The 18,502-nt window shown below is 44.4% G+C and overlaps 1 protein-coding gene across 1 annotated transcript in view; it reads right to left on the bottom strand.

Annotated features, from left to right (window-relative positions):
- Positions 1–8,153: 8,153 nt before the first annotated feature.
- Positions 8,154–18,502, bottom strand: part of USP3 (ubiquitin specific peptidase 3) — a 57,764-nt gene continuing 47,415 nt past the window's right edge. Inside the window, exons 13-15 of the mRNA XM_077472150.1 lie at positions 14,956–15,069; positions 12,829–12,896; positions 8,154–12,722 (exon numbers count right to left, since the gene is read on the bottom strand). Of these exons, the coding sequence (XP_077328276.1) occupies positions 12,557–12,722; positions 12,829–12,896; positions 14,956–15,069 (348 nt within the window). The 3' untranslated portion in view covers positions 8,154–12,556. The remainder of the gene's footprint in view (positions 12,723–12,828; positions 12,897–14,955; positions 15,070–18,502) is intronic.

The raw sequence follows: 18,502 nt of genomic DNA, 5'->3' as shown, positions 1-18,502 counted from the left end.
AAAGCTGGAATCTCGCAGCACATCGTTTGTACAATTTGTCCAACTACTCCGCTTTGGCCTTGTCTTGCTGTGCTGTTCCCAAGTGTAGTGATTATAGTTCATATATACACTCACCGGCCACTTTATTAGTTACACCTTGCTAGTATCAGGTTAGACCCACTTTTTCCTTCAAAACTGCCTTCATTATTTGTGGCATGGATTCAACAAGGTGTTGGAAACCTTTCTCAGAGATTTTGGTCCATATTGACATGATAGCACTACACAGTTGCTGCAGATTTGTCAACTGCACATACATGATGGGAATCTTCCATTCCAAAGGTGTTCTATTGGATTGAGACTTGGTGACTGTGGAGGCCATTGGAGTACAGTGACCTCATTGTCACGTTCAAGAAACTAGTGGTGAGATTAGAGGCGGCTCTCTAATTATGCCTAATGTAAAAAAAATGCCACTGAGCCGCTGCTGAGCAACGAGTTAATGGTGCCTGTGAGCTCAATGGAGAGGGAGAGGGAGAGAGAGAGAGAGCGCGCGCTCTGTGTTGCTCAGGGGAGGAGACTCATTCCAGCAGCTGGATTGCCACTACTCCAGAGACATAGATCGCCGCCCACTGGAGTGCTGCGCTGAGCGATCCCCGCACACCCAGAGGAGGCATCTGGTATGCAGTGGCAAGAAAGGGAAGAGGAGCGCTCCACAGAGGAGGCATCACCAGCACTGTATGGAGCTGATGGAAGGTGTCCGAGCCGGCCCTCTCTGAGGCTGTCAACCAGTGTGAAGGGGATCCGGGGCTCCATCTGCAGAGAGAGGCACAGTTACCATGCCACGACCCCCTTCTGCAGCCAGCTACCACCATGCCATGACCTACTTCTGCAGCTAGCTACCACCATGCCATGACCCCATTCTGCAGCCAGCTACCACCATGCCATGACCCCCTTCTACAGCCAGCTACCACCATGCCATGAACCCCTTCTGGGGACAGTTACCACCATGCCACGACCCCCTTCTGCATCCAGTTACCACCATGCCACGACCCCCTTCTGCATCCAGTTACCACCATGCCACGACACCCTTCTTCAGCCAGCTACAACCATGCCATGACCTCCTTCTGCAGCCCACTACCACCATGCCATGACCCCCTTCTGCAGCCAGCTACCACCATGCCATGACCCCCTTCTGCAGCCAGCTACCACCTAGCCACGACCCCCTTCTGCAGCCAGCTGCTACCATGCCACAAACCCCTTCTGCAGCCAGCTGCTACCATGCCACAAACCCCTTCTGCAGTACTGGGGTGCCTGGGTCCTGCATCTTAGTCCCACTGGATGCCTGTGTTGGTGCAGCGCTGGTGTCTGCCATGTTTTCTCTAGCCTCTCATATCGTTGATCGGCAGCCATTTTAAGAATGGGCAAGGGTCAGACATGCTTCTGGCTTCAAGCGTCCATTTTCCTAGTGATTGTCTATTAGAACACTGGCGGCCATTTTCTTGTACCCGGACCACGTTTTTTGTGCTCTAGCAGCAGCCCCTGTGCCCCCAGCTTCCTGTTTGGTCATCAAGTTGGAGCACTTATCACAGCTGTGCGTGATACCCTGAAGATTCAGGAGCCAGCAGATCCCTCTGCTGATGTACCGGTCCCTTTTGGGTCCCGCAAGCCAGCAAGTTCACCTAAGGTGTTCCCGTATCTGAGTTATTTTGATAAGTTAATTTACAAGGAATGGGGTCGCCTGCAACGGACCTTTGCAGTCCCCAAATACATGGCGGTGCATTACCCCTGAGGAAAGCCTTCTCAAAAAGTGGTCAGCTCCTCCGGTCATGGACCCCCGCCCAGTATCCAGGTTAAATAAAGTAACCACAATCCCGGTTGAGGGGACTTCTGCATTCAAGGATCCCATGGACAGGAAGGCCGAGGCAGTGGCTCGTTCCTTGTTTGCGGTTGTGGGGTCAGCCGTGCGACCTGTACTGGCATCCGCACTGGTGTCGCAGACACTGACTGAGTGGGCAAATCTTTTGCACCACGAAGACCTCACCTGGAATATGCAGTTCAGTTTTGGGCACCAGTTCTCAAAAAGGATATCGGGGAACTGGAGAAAGTGCAGAGAAGGGCAATCAAACTGATAAGAGGCATGGAGGAGCTCAGCTATGAGGAGAGATTAGAGGAACTAAATTTATTCACTCTTGAGAAGAGGAGAATAAGGGGGGATATGATCAACATGTTCAAATATATTAGGGGTCCATATAGTGAACTTGGTATTGAGTTGTTCTCTGTACGGTCAACCCAGAGGACACGGGGGGCACTCTTTACGTCTAGAGGAAAAGAGATTTCATCTTCAAGTACGGAAAGGTTTCTTCACAGTTAGAGCTGTGAAAATGTGGAATAGACTCCCGCCAGAGGTGGTTCTGGCCAGCTCAGTAGATTGCTTTAAGAAAGGCCTGGATACTTTCCTGATGGTACATAATATAACTAGGTACTAACATAGGTAAAGTTGATCCAGGGAAAATCCGATCGCCTCTTGGGGGATCAGGAAGGAATTTTTTTCCCCTGCTGTAGCAAATTGGAGCATGATCTGCTGGGGTTTTTTTTTTCGCCTTCCTCTGGATCAATTGTGGGCATAAAATTGGGTATTTGGATTGTACGATTATTTTTTTATTTTATTTATTTGTTTGTTTTTAAGGTTGAACTGGATGGACTTGTGTCTTTTTTCAACCTGACTAACTATGTAACTATGAAGTGGGAGAGCAACAGGCCTCCCTTGTCTGCGTGGAACTAGCAGACCAACTAGTGCAAGGCCTGAAGTACATTTGTGATGCGGCCCTGGATACTCTCCCTCTGTTATCCAGGGCTTCAGTGTCAGCTGTGGTGCTGAGGCGCCTGATTTGGATAAAATGCTGGTCTGCTGACCAGGCATCCAAAAGCCCTGACGGATCTTCCTTTCCTTGGCGACCAGCTCTTTGGAGCCTCGTTAGATGCATTATTAAAAATGCCACTGGTGGTAAGAGTACTCTACTCCCACAGGCCAGGAAGGCTAAGGAGCCACCGCCGCAGGCAAGGGCCCTCTTTTTCCGCTCACAAGCAGCTTTTTCGTCCGCATGGTGCTTCGACAAAACATCCCCAGCCCGACAGGACGCCCACGGACGGTCATAAACGTCCCTGGAACCCCAAGCCTAACAAGCCTGCGAACAAAAGTGCTACTGCATGAAGGTTGGCCCCCACCCATGTCTCCGGAGGGGGGGTCACCTTCGGGAGTTTGCAGCCCGGTGGTCCTCCCGGTTATCCGACTAATGGGTCTGTGATCTTATTTCCACAGGCTACAAGATAGAGATTCTTCCCCTCCAGTATACCCGTGTCCCCGGTTCGCTGGGAGGCTCTGTTGGGGGCTGTAAGGGACTTGCTGAATCGAGGGGTGATTGTACCTGTTCCGGAGCCGGAACGCTTCCAGGGATTCTACTCAAATCTGTTTCTGGTTCCCAAGAAGGAAGTGGTACGTCCAATCTTGGACTTGAAAGCCCTCAATCCCTTTGTAAAAGTGCAGAGGTTCAGGATGGAATCAGTTCGCTCAGTAGTCGCTGCACTCCATCAAGGGGACTCCCTGGCATCCTTGGACATCCAGGATGCGTACCTGCACATACCCATATGCCTTCGGCATCAAAAGTTTCTGCGTTTTGCAGTCGGGGAAGCCCATTACCAATTTGCGGCTCTTCCTTTTGGTGTGGTATCAGCCCCCTGAGTCTTTACCAAGGTATTGGCTCCAGTATTGGCGTTGCTGAGACAACGTGGGATCGAGATCGTGGGTTACCTGGACGATCTCCTCCTGAGAGCATCTTCCGCCTCAGAATTAGAGGAGGATGTGGCGATCACCATTCAGACCCTGCAAGAATTTGGTGGCTGTTGAACCTGAGAGGTTTTTCTCCCTTCAGACAAATTGCAGACTCTCAGGTCCGCGGTGAAACTGCTGATGAACCGCGAGTGGCCTTCGCTCTGGTTTTGCATGTGAGTACTGGGGCTCATGGTAGCCTCCTTCGAGGCAGTACCTTACGCCCAGTTCCACACCAGAGTACTGCAGAAGAAGATCTTGTTAAAATGGGACAAGTCTCAGTTGTCCCTGGATCGACAGATCCAGGTGAGCCAACCAGTCAGGGACTCTCTGATCTGGTGGTTGAGGTCCCCGGTGATTCAGTCCGGAAAATTGTTCCTTCCTCTGAAGTGGACGGTGGTCACTACAGACGCCAGTCTATCCGGCTGGGGTGGAGTGATGGGGGTTCAGTCGACTCAGAGCCTGTGGTCGACGGTAGAATACGAGTTGCCCATCAATCTGCTCAAATTGAGAGCGATCAGGCTGTGTCTCTGCACGTGGTCGGTGAGTCTTCAAGTGGCATACATAAATCACCAAGGGGGAACAAGATGCGCAACCGCTGCTTGGGAGGTCACTCACATACTTCGGTGGGCAGAGCGACACGTTCCGGCCCTGTCGGCCATTTACATCCCGAGTCGGCAGATGCTGGACCCAGCAGAATGGGCATTGCATCCAGAGACATTAATCTATGGATCTATTGGCCTCCCGTCTCAATCGGAAGGTGCCAAGATTCGTGTCCAGGACAAGAGATCCGTGGGCAGACGCATCAGATGCGCTGGTGGCCCCGTGGGATCAGTATCAGCTGATCTACGCCTTTCCTCCACTGAAATTGTTGCCACGTCTGCTTCGCAGAGTGGAAGCCGAGGGGATCCCAATAATACTGGTTGCCCCAAATTGGCCTCAGCGTCCCTGGTACACAGATCTGGTGTGTCTGGTGGCAGACGCTCCCTGGCGACTGCCGTTGCGAGAGGACCTTCTGTCTCAAGGTCCGATATTTCATCCTGCTTTACCATCGCTGGTTTTAACGGCATGGCTGTTGAGAGCCAGGTATTGAGGAAGCGGGGTCTGTCAGACTCTGTGATTCCAACTTTGTTGAGGGCACGGAAATCTTCTTCTAGGAAGATATACCATCGTACCTGGAAAGCATACATCTCCATGTGTGAGGAGTATGGTTGGCATCCACGTTCCTTTTCCATAGCAAGGATCCTGCTGTTTCTCCAGCGAGGAATAGACCAGAGATTGGCATTGAGCACCATCAAGGGGCAGATCTCAGCCCTGGCTGTCTTTTCAATGACCCCTGGCATTGCACTTCTTAGTGGGTACCTTCATTCAGGGGGTACAACATGTAGTCCCTCCGGTGCTCCCACCGTTACCCCCATGGGATTTGAACCTGGTGTTGTCGGCGCTTCAAAAACCGCCGTTTGAAAATATTAGGGAGATTCCCCTGTTGACTTTTCCTAGAAAGTGGTCTTTCTAGTGGCCATTACCTCGGCCAGGAGGGTTTTGGAATTGGCGGCCTTGTCTTGCAAGTCGCCCTATCTGGTCATCCACAGGGATAACGTGGTGTTGCGTCTGCAACCATCTTTTCTACCGAAGGTGGTCTCAACTTTTCATATCAATGAGGACATTGTATTACCACCTCTGTGTCCTAAGCCGAAGCACCCCAAAGAGGTGGCCCTTCACGCTCTCGGCGTGGTTAGGGCTCTGAAGGTGTATTTGTCTGCCACGGCTCCCTTTCGGAAGTCAGACTCACTGTTTGTTTCGGTGGCTGGTCCAAAGAAGGGTATGGCGGTCTCGTCGGCCACCATTTCCAAGTGGATCAGACAGATTGTAGTACAAGCCTACGTCTCGAAGGGGCAGGTGCCTCCCTTTCCGGTCACGGCCCACTCTACAAGGGCAATCGGAACGTCTTGGGCCTTCCGACACCAAGCGTCGGTCGCTCAGGTGTGTAAGGCGGCAATCTGGTCGTCTGTTCATACGTTTACCAAGTTCTACAAGGTAGATGTCAGTGCATCGGCTGATGCCTGTTTTGGCCACAAAGCTTTGCAGGCAGGCGTGTACTTGCAATTGGATATGCAAGCTTAGTTTTTCCTGGTCTTTCGATAAAAACGCAGTACTGTTGTGTTTATGCACTGTTGCATTACTTCTGCAATGTTGCGGTCTTGGGGATCACGCCTACTGAGGATACCCGGTTATATGGTGGTGTTTTTCCCACACATTGCTTTTGTGGGTTTAGTTTCACTAGTTCCCACTTGCCATGGTGGATGAAGTTTTTATGCCGTTTTTCCCACCCTTCGTTTGGCACTGCTTGGGGACGTCCCATTTTGTTACAGAGAGAAGCTGTGTCAGTGGGTGAATATATGAGAAAATAGGATTTTTTTGTACTCACGTAAAATCCTTTTCTCTGTAATTCACTGAACGACACAGCACCCGCCCCTCCTTTTTCTCTTTATGTTATACTGCTTGTTGACGTACTGAGTCTGCTAGGGCAGGCTGTGGGGGGTTGTAGCCTAGGGACCGCCCCCTGGGCGGAACTAGAAGTTCTGAAGTGTTGTGTTAAAACTTTGCCTAATAATCTCCAGTGATAGGGCTGACAACCCATTTTGTTACAGAAAGGAGATGTGTCAGTCGGTGAATTACAGAGAAAAGGATTTTACGATGAGTACAAAAAAATCTATTTTTTTCAAAAAAAATAGGTTAGTATTTTACACAGCAGGGTTAAAGTCATCCATCCTCCTAGGATGCTGGTAGTAGGAGGGGTTATCCTGGGCTAACCTACAGTTTATTTGCCAGTGTTCAATCTGCCTATAGGTGGCAGTAAAACTCCAAGTTAAAAAAAAACAACTTGGGAAAGATTTACTAAAACTGGTGCAGCTGTGCATCGTAAACCAATCAGCTTCTAGGTCATATTGTAAAAGCTGAAGTTAGACACAGCTACGGCAAAATTCTGTGTTGACCATGTTTACTAAATCCCCCTCCCTTTATGCCCCCCCGATGGACAAGAGAGGTTTATAAAGCTCTCATCTAATTGCTACAGAATGTAATAAAGCACATCAGCACTCTTCCTATCCAGTTTATTAAATATGGCCTACAATCCCAAGAGGAAACCCATTTTGTGTTTATGATTATCAATGTAAAAAAAAGTTTTGACTATTACATGAAAACATCAGAACAGTAGGGCTGAATGAAGACAAGAGAAGTAACAGACAGACATGCACAAGATGAGTGCTGCTGCCGAAGTCAATCTAACACTACTACAGAGATTTACATCCATTTATAAAATGGGACATTACATATTTATCATATCTCATCCCAGGAACGTAAAGTGAAGGTAAACTGCACCATACAACTTAGTTTTGCAAGTGACACCGGAAAATACTTCACCTGCTGTATACTCTGTTGGTATTCAGAAAGATTCTGTTTATTACGTGGAGGCTATAGAAGACTCATGTTGCTGTATAAAATAGGTTAACAAAACTTCTAATGTATTCAACATGCAATAGATGCAGGCTGAATAAATATCTGAGATTGCTCTGGTGACATTGATGCCTAAAGTCAACTGAATCTGACCATCCGTGGATGCCTAGAGGACACCCTAATGGCCCGTACACACGATCCGAATATCGTATGAAAATTGTCATCCGAGGAAGTCATACGATTTTCAGATTGTGTGTACACTACTTTCGACAGCCAATCGCGACAGTTCATCCGATGTTATTTGATCGGACATGCATGAAAATTTTCTCGTACGATTCCAGATCGCATGATTTTCATTTAGTCAGTATAGTTGTCATCTGAAAAAACAATACAAATATATTACAACACACTGTCGTACGAGAATTTTCGTGACTTTATTTATCTATTCAATTTCTACTTGCGACTATTAAGCGAAAAAGGTCATACGATCTGTTGTACGATATTTTGCTCGTGTGTAAGGGCCATTAGGCCCCATTCACACTTGAGCAACATTACTGTATCATGTTTTTTGGAGTGGCACCATTCTTTTGCCCTTCCTCCATTCCAAAATCATGCTAAAGCTCATGTACCAAATATCCGCAAGAAGTCCATCGCGTTTTGTGCCACACGCTTTATGTATGACTACTACCCGTTTTTGGAATGTTTTTAAGAAATAATCACACCGTAAGAGTGTTGTGCGTTTGCAGAAACATGGGCAGAAATGCTTGTTTATGCTATGCCCAGGTGAAAATGGGGCTTTAGAGAATTATCAAAGGTTCAGTTGTGTCACACTGCTGGTTGTGCATGACTGAAATAGTGATTCAATGACATTATTAGGAATAAAAAGTCACCAATGTTTAAAAACACCTGTAATTAAAGAAGGGCATTTTTCTGTAAGCTAAAAGACATGCAGCATTATTTCATAAATAGTTCTGGTCCCTAAGAGCTTATTTTTAGGGCCGACTGTATGTGATTCAGCATATCACATGCAGCTTTTTTTTTGTGTACAAACATTATTTGAAGTATACAAAAGTACACTTCATTCATGTCACTGTACAGTGCACTGCCATAAAATGCAGCACAGCTCTATACTACTATAGTTTGAATGGGACACACAGAAAACAAATTGTTTTTCATGTGTCCTTCCAGGGACAAGCGTTTTACAAAGCAGTAAAACTTCAGTCACCACACAATGTATGAATTCACCCTTCAAGTAAAACCAATCCTTGAGTAATCCTCTTGATCCTTGCCCCAGGCTGTACAAGGGGCCTCAATGTCTGCCCCCTGTGTCATTTAACACTCAAATGCTAAAGTCTCTACAGCTCACTGAAGTACCAGTATTTGACAGCTGAATAAGTGGGGTAGGGCATAAAATGCACCTGTGCCAATACCAGAAGACCTTAAACTATTCACATATTCTTAAGCAGCAAGGAAAAAAAAAAAAAAAAAAACCTTTAAAGCACTTGCCGCTGGGCGACATATACATACCGCCCGAATTTCAGTGGTTATACCAGGATGATGCAGATATCATATTTTAGAGCAGGCGATGCAGTTTTCAGTAAAAGCAATCCTAGCAACTAAATATCCTTTTTGGGCTATTACGTTGCTGCTTCTTCAGAATATGTAAATACCTAAGCATGTATGATCTGGGCACAGGTTCACTTTAATATCAGCTTGGGCAGAAGTCCAGGACCCATTTACAGCCTGGGCCTAGGAGCCATTGGGTTCAAAATTCCAAACAAATAAACCTCAAACTTTACTGGCATGAAGGGGAACATACACAGTCATATGTAAAAGAAAACCATAACTTATTACAAAACATTAAAATACATGCAACCAAAGGGTCAGAATAATCCATAAAAACATATTGTGCTTGTTGCACAGCCAATTATACACTGCAGCTTGTTCATCACTGTTCTTGATAGCAATATATTTATACATAGACAGATGCCTTCGAAATAACGAATAGCAAACTCAGCTGTAGAGTATAAATGAATATGTAATTTTTCTGATTCAATAGTATTTATTGAAAATTATTTTTACAAAAAAAATAAAAATATGAAAAAGGCAGACATTAAAGAGGAGAGCCAGCTTTAAAAAAATTTTTTTTAAAAGTCAGCAGCTGCAAACACTGTAGCTACTGACTTTTAATAAACACACTTACCTGTCCAGGGCGCCCGTGATGTCAGCCACCCGAGGCTGAGCCGTCCCTCGGCTCTCGGGTCCCGGCGCCGCCATTTCAACTAAGGGAAACAGGCAGTGGAGACTTGCGGCTTCACTGCCCGTTTCCGACTGTGCATGTCGCGCAGCGCGCTGTGTTCTGGGACACACAGTTCCCAGAACATACAGCGCCCCATTACCCAGAATACGCCGCACGGAGGAGAGAAGACCGAAGATCACCGCAGAGGAGGAAAAGGCAGATTAGGACGATATGCCTTTCTGGTAAGTTTAAAAAAAAATGTAAAGAAAAAAAAAAAAATTTGCAGGTTTTTTTTTCAGATTTTCTGCTAAATTTTAATGTATTTTTGTTTTTCAGGGTGGCCCTCCACTTTAACATGAAAGGATATGGCCTGTAATCAGCCCTGCTTGATTTATCAAAGAGCAATTAGTGTGGAACTGCTACACAGGCAGCATAAAGTGTCAACATGGACATAATGACAATGAGCTTCAGAAATAACATACTGACAAGTCATAGGATCACTAGTAGGAACATTGTTACAAAACTTGATAAAAAAAAAATAAACTAAATTGGTAGGTTACATTTTAGACCATCCAGTGGGGGTAAAACAAATTCCCCTCATTCAAAATATCTTCAGAAAATAGACAAAGGGCAGAGTCGTAAATAAAAGAGAAAGGGGGAAAGGGTGAAGAAGAATTAACAGTAGAAGAAGAAGCAGAGAGTAGAAACAGAAGAGGAGTCAAAATCTGTGCCTTACGCAACCCCAGAGTGCTCCCTACGTAGGTGTTTGGAGATATTGTATCCATGGATTCCAGACTCTCTTGAACCGGACAGAAGTGAATACTACCTCGTGAAGTATGCCGACTAGCTTTTCATTAGTCACGATCTAGGTTAACTTAAACTTCTTCACCACCAAGTCAACCACAGGTTTCTTCCAGGCAGTGGTGATAGCTATTTTGGCCACCAGAAACATAAATGAGAGCCTGCGTATGTTGAGGTATCTCATTAACAGGTTCATTTAGTAAAGCAATTTTGGAGTCTTTGATAATATTCACTATGGTTACAGAGTATATTAAAAGGAGAAGTACAGCCAAAGCTCTGGAGACGTCGTCAGAGAGCTGGTCCAGGCTCAGGCAAGATTGCAACAATGTTGGAATCCGCCCATGTTTGGACCGGCACCCAGCTCAGGGTCTCAGCGAGCCGCCGAGAGCCTGGGCCGGCCACTCCTGCCCCCTCCACTGACTGCAGGGGGGGGGATGGTCAGGCGGTAGAGACAGTGGTGCCAAGCAATTAGCAGCGTTTGCTTACTTGGTTTGGAGTCTTAAAGCTGGCGGGGGAACTATGCTGCATCTACTTAGGTAAGTAGTATACTGAAAAAAAACAAACAAACATACTTCTCTTTTAATAAGTGGGCTCTGATCCAGAATTGACACACTTTACCACATGACCACCACATGTGGAACTTTGAGCCCACTTGTCCACAACCTTGAAAACTAAGAGCAGAAGAATCTGGGCACATTCTGTGTAAGCCCTCAGACTCCAAGTACCAATGAGAGGCCACTTTAAAACCAGCCTCCACTAGGAAGACATTCATGATACCCTTGAATGCCAGCATAGAGCATTCCTTTAATTTAATGAGTACGTAACTGATATTTGTATAGTACGTTTGTTTTCTTTACTCATAAGTTATAACTTCTTAAATTCTCATGTGTCCTGAAGAAGCAGGAACGAGAAACACAATGACTCATGAGGACTAGTTTACATGTTATGGTTGTTTCGAAGGCAATCTGCCCATGTGTAAATATATAAGCCGCAGTGTAAAATTGACTGTGCAACAAGCACAGTATGTTTTTATGGATCATTCTGACCATTCGATTGCATGCATTTTAATGTTTTATAACGATAAAAAATATGTTTTTTTTTTTGTTTTCTTTTTTTTACATATGACTGTGTATGTTCCCCTTCATGCCAGTAAAGTCGGAGGTTTATTCATTTGTAATTTTGAGCACATATTTTTGGATGCAGCATTTGCAGCGGTATCTAATTCAATGATCCATTGGGTTCAGTTGGAACACAGCATTTTTCTGACGACTAAAAGAAAGTGCATGAAATTCAACACTATTGTTACCTTAGAAATGTTTTACGCAATGTAAGGATCATTATAAGTGCAATAACCCTTAGTGACAAACCAAACAGTACAAGGCGAATTCCTATTTGCTAAGGGTTAGAGCACTTAAGGACAACAAATCTTTACTGAATAAGGATTTTATCAAGTGACAGTCCTCAAATAGAAAGATTAACCAAAAGTGATTTAACGTTGCTTCAGATGACACATTACTTGAGAAAATATGTAGAACATTAAAGAGTCTCTTCTTACCAGAATCTAGGATAATGTAAAACACAAGCTGGTACAAGATTGACAATACATAAGGTAGAACTGCATTATTCCAACTTCACATTGAATTATTACATAAACCTAGACTATTTCATGTGTATCCAGGCCTGAGTGCTTAGACATTGCGCCATGGCAGCGCATTAACAACTGCTGAATGTACGGAGTGCAAATGTTCAGATCACTGTAATTGCCCCATGAAACTGGTAAATCATACTTCTTCCAAAGGCCCATTTTCTGTAGTCATTAAAGAGGCACCATGGCTAGAACTACATTATTTGCCTTTAGCTTCCAGTTTAAGGCACTGCATCAAAATGTCCCCCAAAAAAGGAAAGTTTCAAGAATTGGGCCCTCACTGGAAATCAGCAGAAAACGTAGCCAAATTCAGAGTTCCACTATCGTTCATCAACTTATTTCATAATCACATTGACTTTTATTTTTTTTAATTTTTTTTTTTACCTAGTCAGAATTCAGGTATATACTGCATCATTAAATTTTGTTGAGAGAACTGTAGATCTCTATGGCAGCAGAGGTGGTGATGGAGTTCTGTAAATACATCTTACTCTATCACTGACAGCCAGACAATGCTCAACAGAGCTGTGAAAGTGCATAAAGTAAAAATAAAATCCAATCAAGTATTAGTGGAAAGGTGGACATGTGTGAAGTTTATGGGAATGGAAAGAGGTATTTAGAGTTTTTCCGGAGTAGCAGGAACTGGACGCTCCACATAAAACAAAATATAGGCTTTTGCTTTTCCCACTGTCTCCTCTTCTGTCACGGTTACTGTACTGTCATTGAAGTGGTACCAGCGACTTTCATGGGTGGCATAAGCTGTGTAGTGACCAGAGCCAACGCTGACCAAAAGAAAAAGGAAAAAAATAAATAAAAAATATTGATTATTTTGTTACCCATATCACCTCCAAGGTAGGAAGATACACGAATACAAAATTCGCAACTCACCCTGAGCCATGATGGACAACTACAGCTGCTAGATCATAAAGACAACTTTCTGGGCCCATATTTTCTGGCTGTTGCAAGGAAAAGTTAAAAATATATATATTTAAATTTATTAAGAAGTGATAAACTTAGAAAATCATTGGACAGTCATACACAATAAACACTACCGGATGCCAAATCAGCCCTTTATTGGAACAAGGATGAAGACATAATGTAATGGGGTAATATTCAGTTACTGGTGACTCTCTGCTGGGCATTGCTTTGTTGGTATGCATGCAGCAATCATACAACAGCTTATTTTTATTTTTTTTACTTGATTCAAATGGAAAAAAAAAAAAAAAAAGTTTTTATATAAAACTAATATCTAGTGCCAGATCTCTCACTTAAAACTCAGGCAACTTGAGTGGCAGCAGGTCGGGATAAATATATAAAGCTGCCATTGTTGACCTCCCCTACTGCAAAAAATCAGTTGCCTGGCTTTCAATTACTGCAATACTTTAAATTTACTGTATAACTGAACACGGGTGGAAGGAAAGAACTGTGCTCACTCGATTCCCCTCATCAACACAGTCAGCGCTGATGGAGAAATGCCTCCCGCAGCGCTATTGTGATCTGCTGGCGAGGGGCAAGGGGAGCTTTTCTGGCTGGCAGAATACAATGATTACTGCTAGCCACTAGAACCACTGACAGGAACCACATTTAGAAAAACCCGATAGATTGGTTGTACTCAAGTCGATCAATGGATTGACTTGGTTACAATCAGCCTTTCCCATACATGGATCGAAATTTGGCTGGTTCCTGCTTAACGGGCCAAATATCGATTCATGTATGGCCAGCTTTAGTGATTCAAACTAAAATTCAAAAGTCGGGTGACAGTTCTTGCAAGTCTCCCAAGGCAGACTTCCTTTATTCATGCAAGCACAAGAAGAAACCCCCTAAATCAGTGATGGCGAACCTTGGCACTCCAGATGTTTTGGAACTACATTTCCCATGATGCTCAACTGCACTGCAGAGTGCTTGAGCATCATGGGAAATGTAGTTCCAAAACATCAGGGGTGCCAAGGTTCGCTATCACTGCCCTAAATGGACTTTAAAGGCACTGGTGTATTAAGTTATTGAAAAAAGTATAATTTATTAAACATAATACAAAAAAATAGCAATAAAATGCATTAGAATGATTACAGTTGCTGTACACAAAATCACAACACAGGTTGCACTATGAAATTCTCTGGGTTCACCCGATGCATTTTAGAGTATCAAAAGTCTCTTTCTTCAGAGGTGTTATGAGAAGGTCAATCATGTATGTATATTGTAGTGGTGTCAGAAATGAAAACATTCCATAGAACTATTAACCGCTTGCCGACCGCCTCGCGCCGATATAGGTCGGCAGAAGGGCTCGTACAGGCAGAATCACGTACCTGTACATTGCCCTTTAAGAGGCGGGCAGCGGGCGCCCGCAGCAGGCTCCATGAGTCGGATCGCGGGTCCCACGGACTAGATCGCCGAGGGGATACCCACGATCGCCGAACGGGGAGATGCTAATGCAAACAAGCATCTCCCCATTCTGCCTAGTGACAGTGTCACTGATCAGTGACATGTCACATGTAGCCACGCCCCCCAGTTAGAAACACCGCCAGGACACACTTGACCCTTACACTGCCCACTAGTGGTTAACCCCTTCACTGTCATTTAGACAGGAATCAGTGCATTTGTATAGCACTGATTTCTGTATAAATGACAATGGTCCCAAAAACGTGTCAAAAACGTCCGATGTGTCTGCCATAATCTGGCATTATTTTATTGCTTTTTTTTGTATTACGTTTAATAAATTATACTGGTTTCAAAAAACTTACTACGCCAAGTGCCTTTAAAGTCCATTTAGGGGTTCTTCTTGTGTTTAAGTAGCTTGGATTTTGGCACTCCATAGAAATATGATCACAATGCAATTTATTAATTTATTCAGGCAACTTACCATTAATGAGCAAAAGAGTGGAACGGCACATATAAATGTTATGTTAACAGGATATTTACAAACCAAAAAATAAAGATAACAGATACATAATAATTCTAACAAGTGATAAGTCTCCTACTAGCCTGTGGCCATGCTGAAGTAAAACGTACACACTTTACCTCCAACAAGAAGCACTTCATATCCAATCCTCGCAGAGGAAATTCTACGTATGTGTCCACTTTGTTTCTAAGGTATGCTGTCCAATGGAATCTTTTCAAGTGTAAGCATAGCACCTACAAAGAGAGGCATATGATGTAAATATTATTTATCTGTGAATCATCCTATTCCTTGGTCACAGGAATATAGAAATAGATCCTTTGTTTTAGTCGTCATTTCCCCCTCCCCCTCCATTTATTGCATTTATGACAGCTGCTGCTCTGAATTATCACCTGTCTACTCTGAAGCAGCTGACGGGAAAAGAAACACATGTGGCCTGTGACACAAAAACAAAAAACACATGCAGCTCAGTCTGCTAGCGTACAGCTACATTCATAAATTATACATAACAGACACACACGTAAATACATATAATAGGATTTTTGTGCTCATTGTAAAATCATTTTCTTGGATACTCATACCGAGCGCAGTATGCCCTCCACAACTGATGATGGTTCCCCTTGCCCCTCGGAATCTGGTCTACAACAACCATGCTATTACCACCAGCAACTGTAAGGTAGGCATCTGCCTTGTCCAATCCAGAGCAATGAATATCACTAGAATGCCCTCTGCCCTCGTGCGAAACAGACAAGGAAGAATTTTCAAGAGAGGTAATGCATATATCAGCTAGTGCTGATCCAACAGAGCATCCACTGCTTATGCTAAAGGATCCTTGTACCTGTAGACAAACCTTATCCGTTTGAATGTGGAAACCAGGAGGTCCACACCTGGCATTTTCCAACTGCCATGCAGGTCCTGGAGGGCCTCTGAATGAAGATACCAATCTCCCAGGTCCATGCAGTAACAGCACATGAGATCTTCGTAACAATTTCCTATGCTTAGAGTGCAGAGTGCCCAGAACAGAATCCATTCTACCCCTTTCTGATGAGCAATTCGGATTCCTCCCTGATGATGGACAAGGCCATGGTGATGGTGTTTGTCAAACGCCAGATTGGATGACCCTTTAGCAGAATGGTTCAATGCTGTAGAGACAACCAAATCTACCAAAGCTCCAGGATATTGATCAGGAGAGTAGACTCATTCGACAACCAAGACCCCCTGCACTGACAGAGTACCCAAACTCCTACCCTGCCTGACATTCTAGCAGCCACCCTGAGGATACTTTCAAATATGTCTCTAAAAGACAAGTAGGAAAGATTTCAGAGCCAAATTTCAAGCCAGGGACAGCCTGGTCCTCTCAATGACAAACTGACACCAGATGGAAATTCCCACTAATGACAGAATGTTGCATTACAAAGGTCTGGACAAATGCAATGAAGAAGGCTGCTATTAGGACCATGCAAAATCAGTGACACAGCTTCTAGACTGCAGAATTCAAATTTGAGACCAGAAGTGACTAAAGTTTCTACTACGGAAGGACTACTTTGACCCGAGTTGTGTCCAGGACCAGACCCAGATATTCCAACTGATGGAGTTGATTCCAGTGATATTTCTGGTGGTTAAGGATTGATCTGAACCACTGTAATGTCTGGATAGTTAGCCACGCTGTCCAACAGAGCTTGCACCAATTGTTCACTCGGCAGGAGGTCATCCAAATATTCCACCGTGAAAATGCTAAAGAAAGCAGCAGGGATAGTACTGGGGTCAGCACCTTGGTACATACCCAAAGTGCAGACGAGAGGCCAAAGGACAGGGACATGAACAATTAGTGCAAATGCCCTATAGCAAAGTATAAGAATCGCTGATAAAAATGGGGGCATGTAAGAAAGTATCTTTGATGTCCACAGAAGCCACAAAGTCTGCCTAGGAAGGGAGAAAATTAAAGATCTGATGGATTCCTTTCAGAAATTTCTGGACCCAAATGAAGACATTTAGAGCTTTCAAATCCAGAATGGGGTGTGAATGCCCTCTTTGGGCATGGAAATGGTGAACAGATTGGAGTAAAACCCTTGAAACAGTTCTGCCACAGGAACTGGGCAAGGACATCTTGATCCAGAAGATCTAAGAGGGCTTTATGGACATCTGTGTTCCGTAATGCAAGAAGGTTGTAGGTGGAAATCGAGAAGGGGGCAGGGATCGGAACTGCAGAGCATGGTTTGTCTGAGGAGTTGGCAAACCGAGTGTCACACATTGTGGGAAGACAGGGAGACAAGCTAGTTAGATCTTGATGAGGTCAGGCGGCTGAAGAAACAAAAAGGGTTGTTACATAGTATGTGAGGTTGAAAAAACATAGTCCAACCTATGTGTATGATTATGTCAGTATTACATTGTATATCCCTGTATGTTGCGGTCGTTCAGGTGCTTATCGAAATAGTTTCTCTGCCTGTGGAAGGGAATTCTACATCCTTGCCGCTTACAGTAAAGAACCCTCTTCTAATTTTAACGAGTGGCCATGAGTCTTGTTAAACTCCCTTCTGCGAAAATGTTTTATCCCTATTGTGGGGTCACCAGTACGGTATTTGTATATTGAAATCATATCCCTTCTCAAGAGAGAATAAGTTCAGTGCTCGCAATCTTTCCTCCAGACCCTTTATTAGCTTTGCTGCCATTCTTTATACTCGCTCCATTTCCAGTACATCCTTCCTGAGGACTGGTGCCCAGAAATGGACAGAATACGCTAGGTGTGGCCGGACCAGAGTATTGTAGAGCGGGAGAATTATCGTTTTATCTCTAGAATTAATCCCCTTTTTAATGCATGCCAATATTCTGTTTGATTTGTTAGCAGCAGCTTGCATGCCATTGCTGAGCCTATCATCTACTAGGACCCCCAGGTCCTTTTCCATCCTAGATTCCCCCAGAGGTTCTCTCCCCCCCCCCCCAGTGTATAGACTGCGTTTATATTTTTTTCCACCCAAATGCATTATTTTACATTTTTCTACATTAAACCTCATTTGCCATGTAGTTGCCCACCCCACTAATTTATTCAGATATTTTTGCAAGGTTTCCACATCCTGCGGTGAAGTTATTGCCCTGCTTAGCATCGTCTGCAAATACAGAGATTGAACTGTTTACCCCATCCGCCAGTCGTTTATGAACAAAAGCCTGGGGGACCCCACTACCCACCCCTGACCATTCCCCGAGTACTCCCCATTTATCACCACCCTCTGAACTCAAACTTGTAGCCAGTTTTCAATCCATGTACTCACCCTATGGTCCATGCCAACGAACCTTATTTTGTACAGTAAACATTTATGGGGAACTGTGTCAAATGCTTTTGCATTGTTAGTTGTTTTCTAACATTCACAAAAAAAAGAAGAGACTCTGCAGCCTATTTATTAGGCTTCTTCTGCTGAGGAAGACTGATGTTCTAGCCAAGTAGCATCCTTGATGATATTGTCAAGAACACATCCGCAAAGATGCTGTCCCTCTAAGGCTATGCGGCTTAAATACTTAGAGTATAGTAAGAAGTATAGTACTTATAGACAAGAATTCAGTAGTTTAGCACTTTAACTAATGGGCCCTGTACATATGTACTGATATAAGACACATGGGTGAAATAAGACAGGGGGTGTCCAGCAGACCATTCCAGCTGAAATTTAACACTAAAGC

The sequence above is a fragment of the Lithobates pipiens genome, unplaced genomic scaffold (genome assembly GCF_037356315.1).
Source record: "Lithobates pipiens isolate NorthernLeopardFrog02 unplaced genomic scaffold, aLitPip1_a1.2 Scaffold_8, whole genome shotgun sequence".
Classification (NCBI taxonomy): Eukaryota; Metazoa; Chordata; class Amphibia; order Anura; family Ranidae; genus Lithobates; species Lithobates pipiens.
This window is presented reverse-complemented; position numbering and strand designations above follow the sequence as displayed.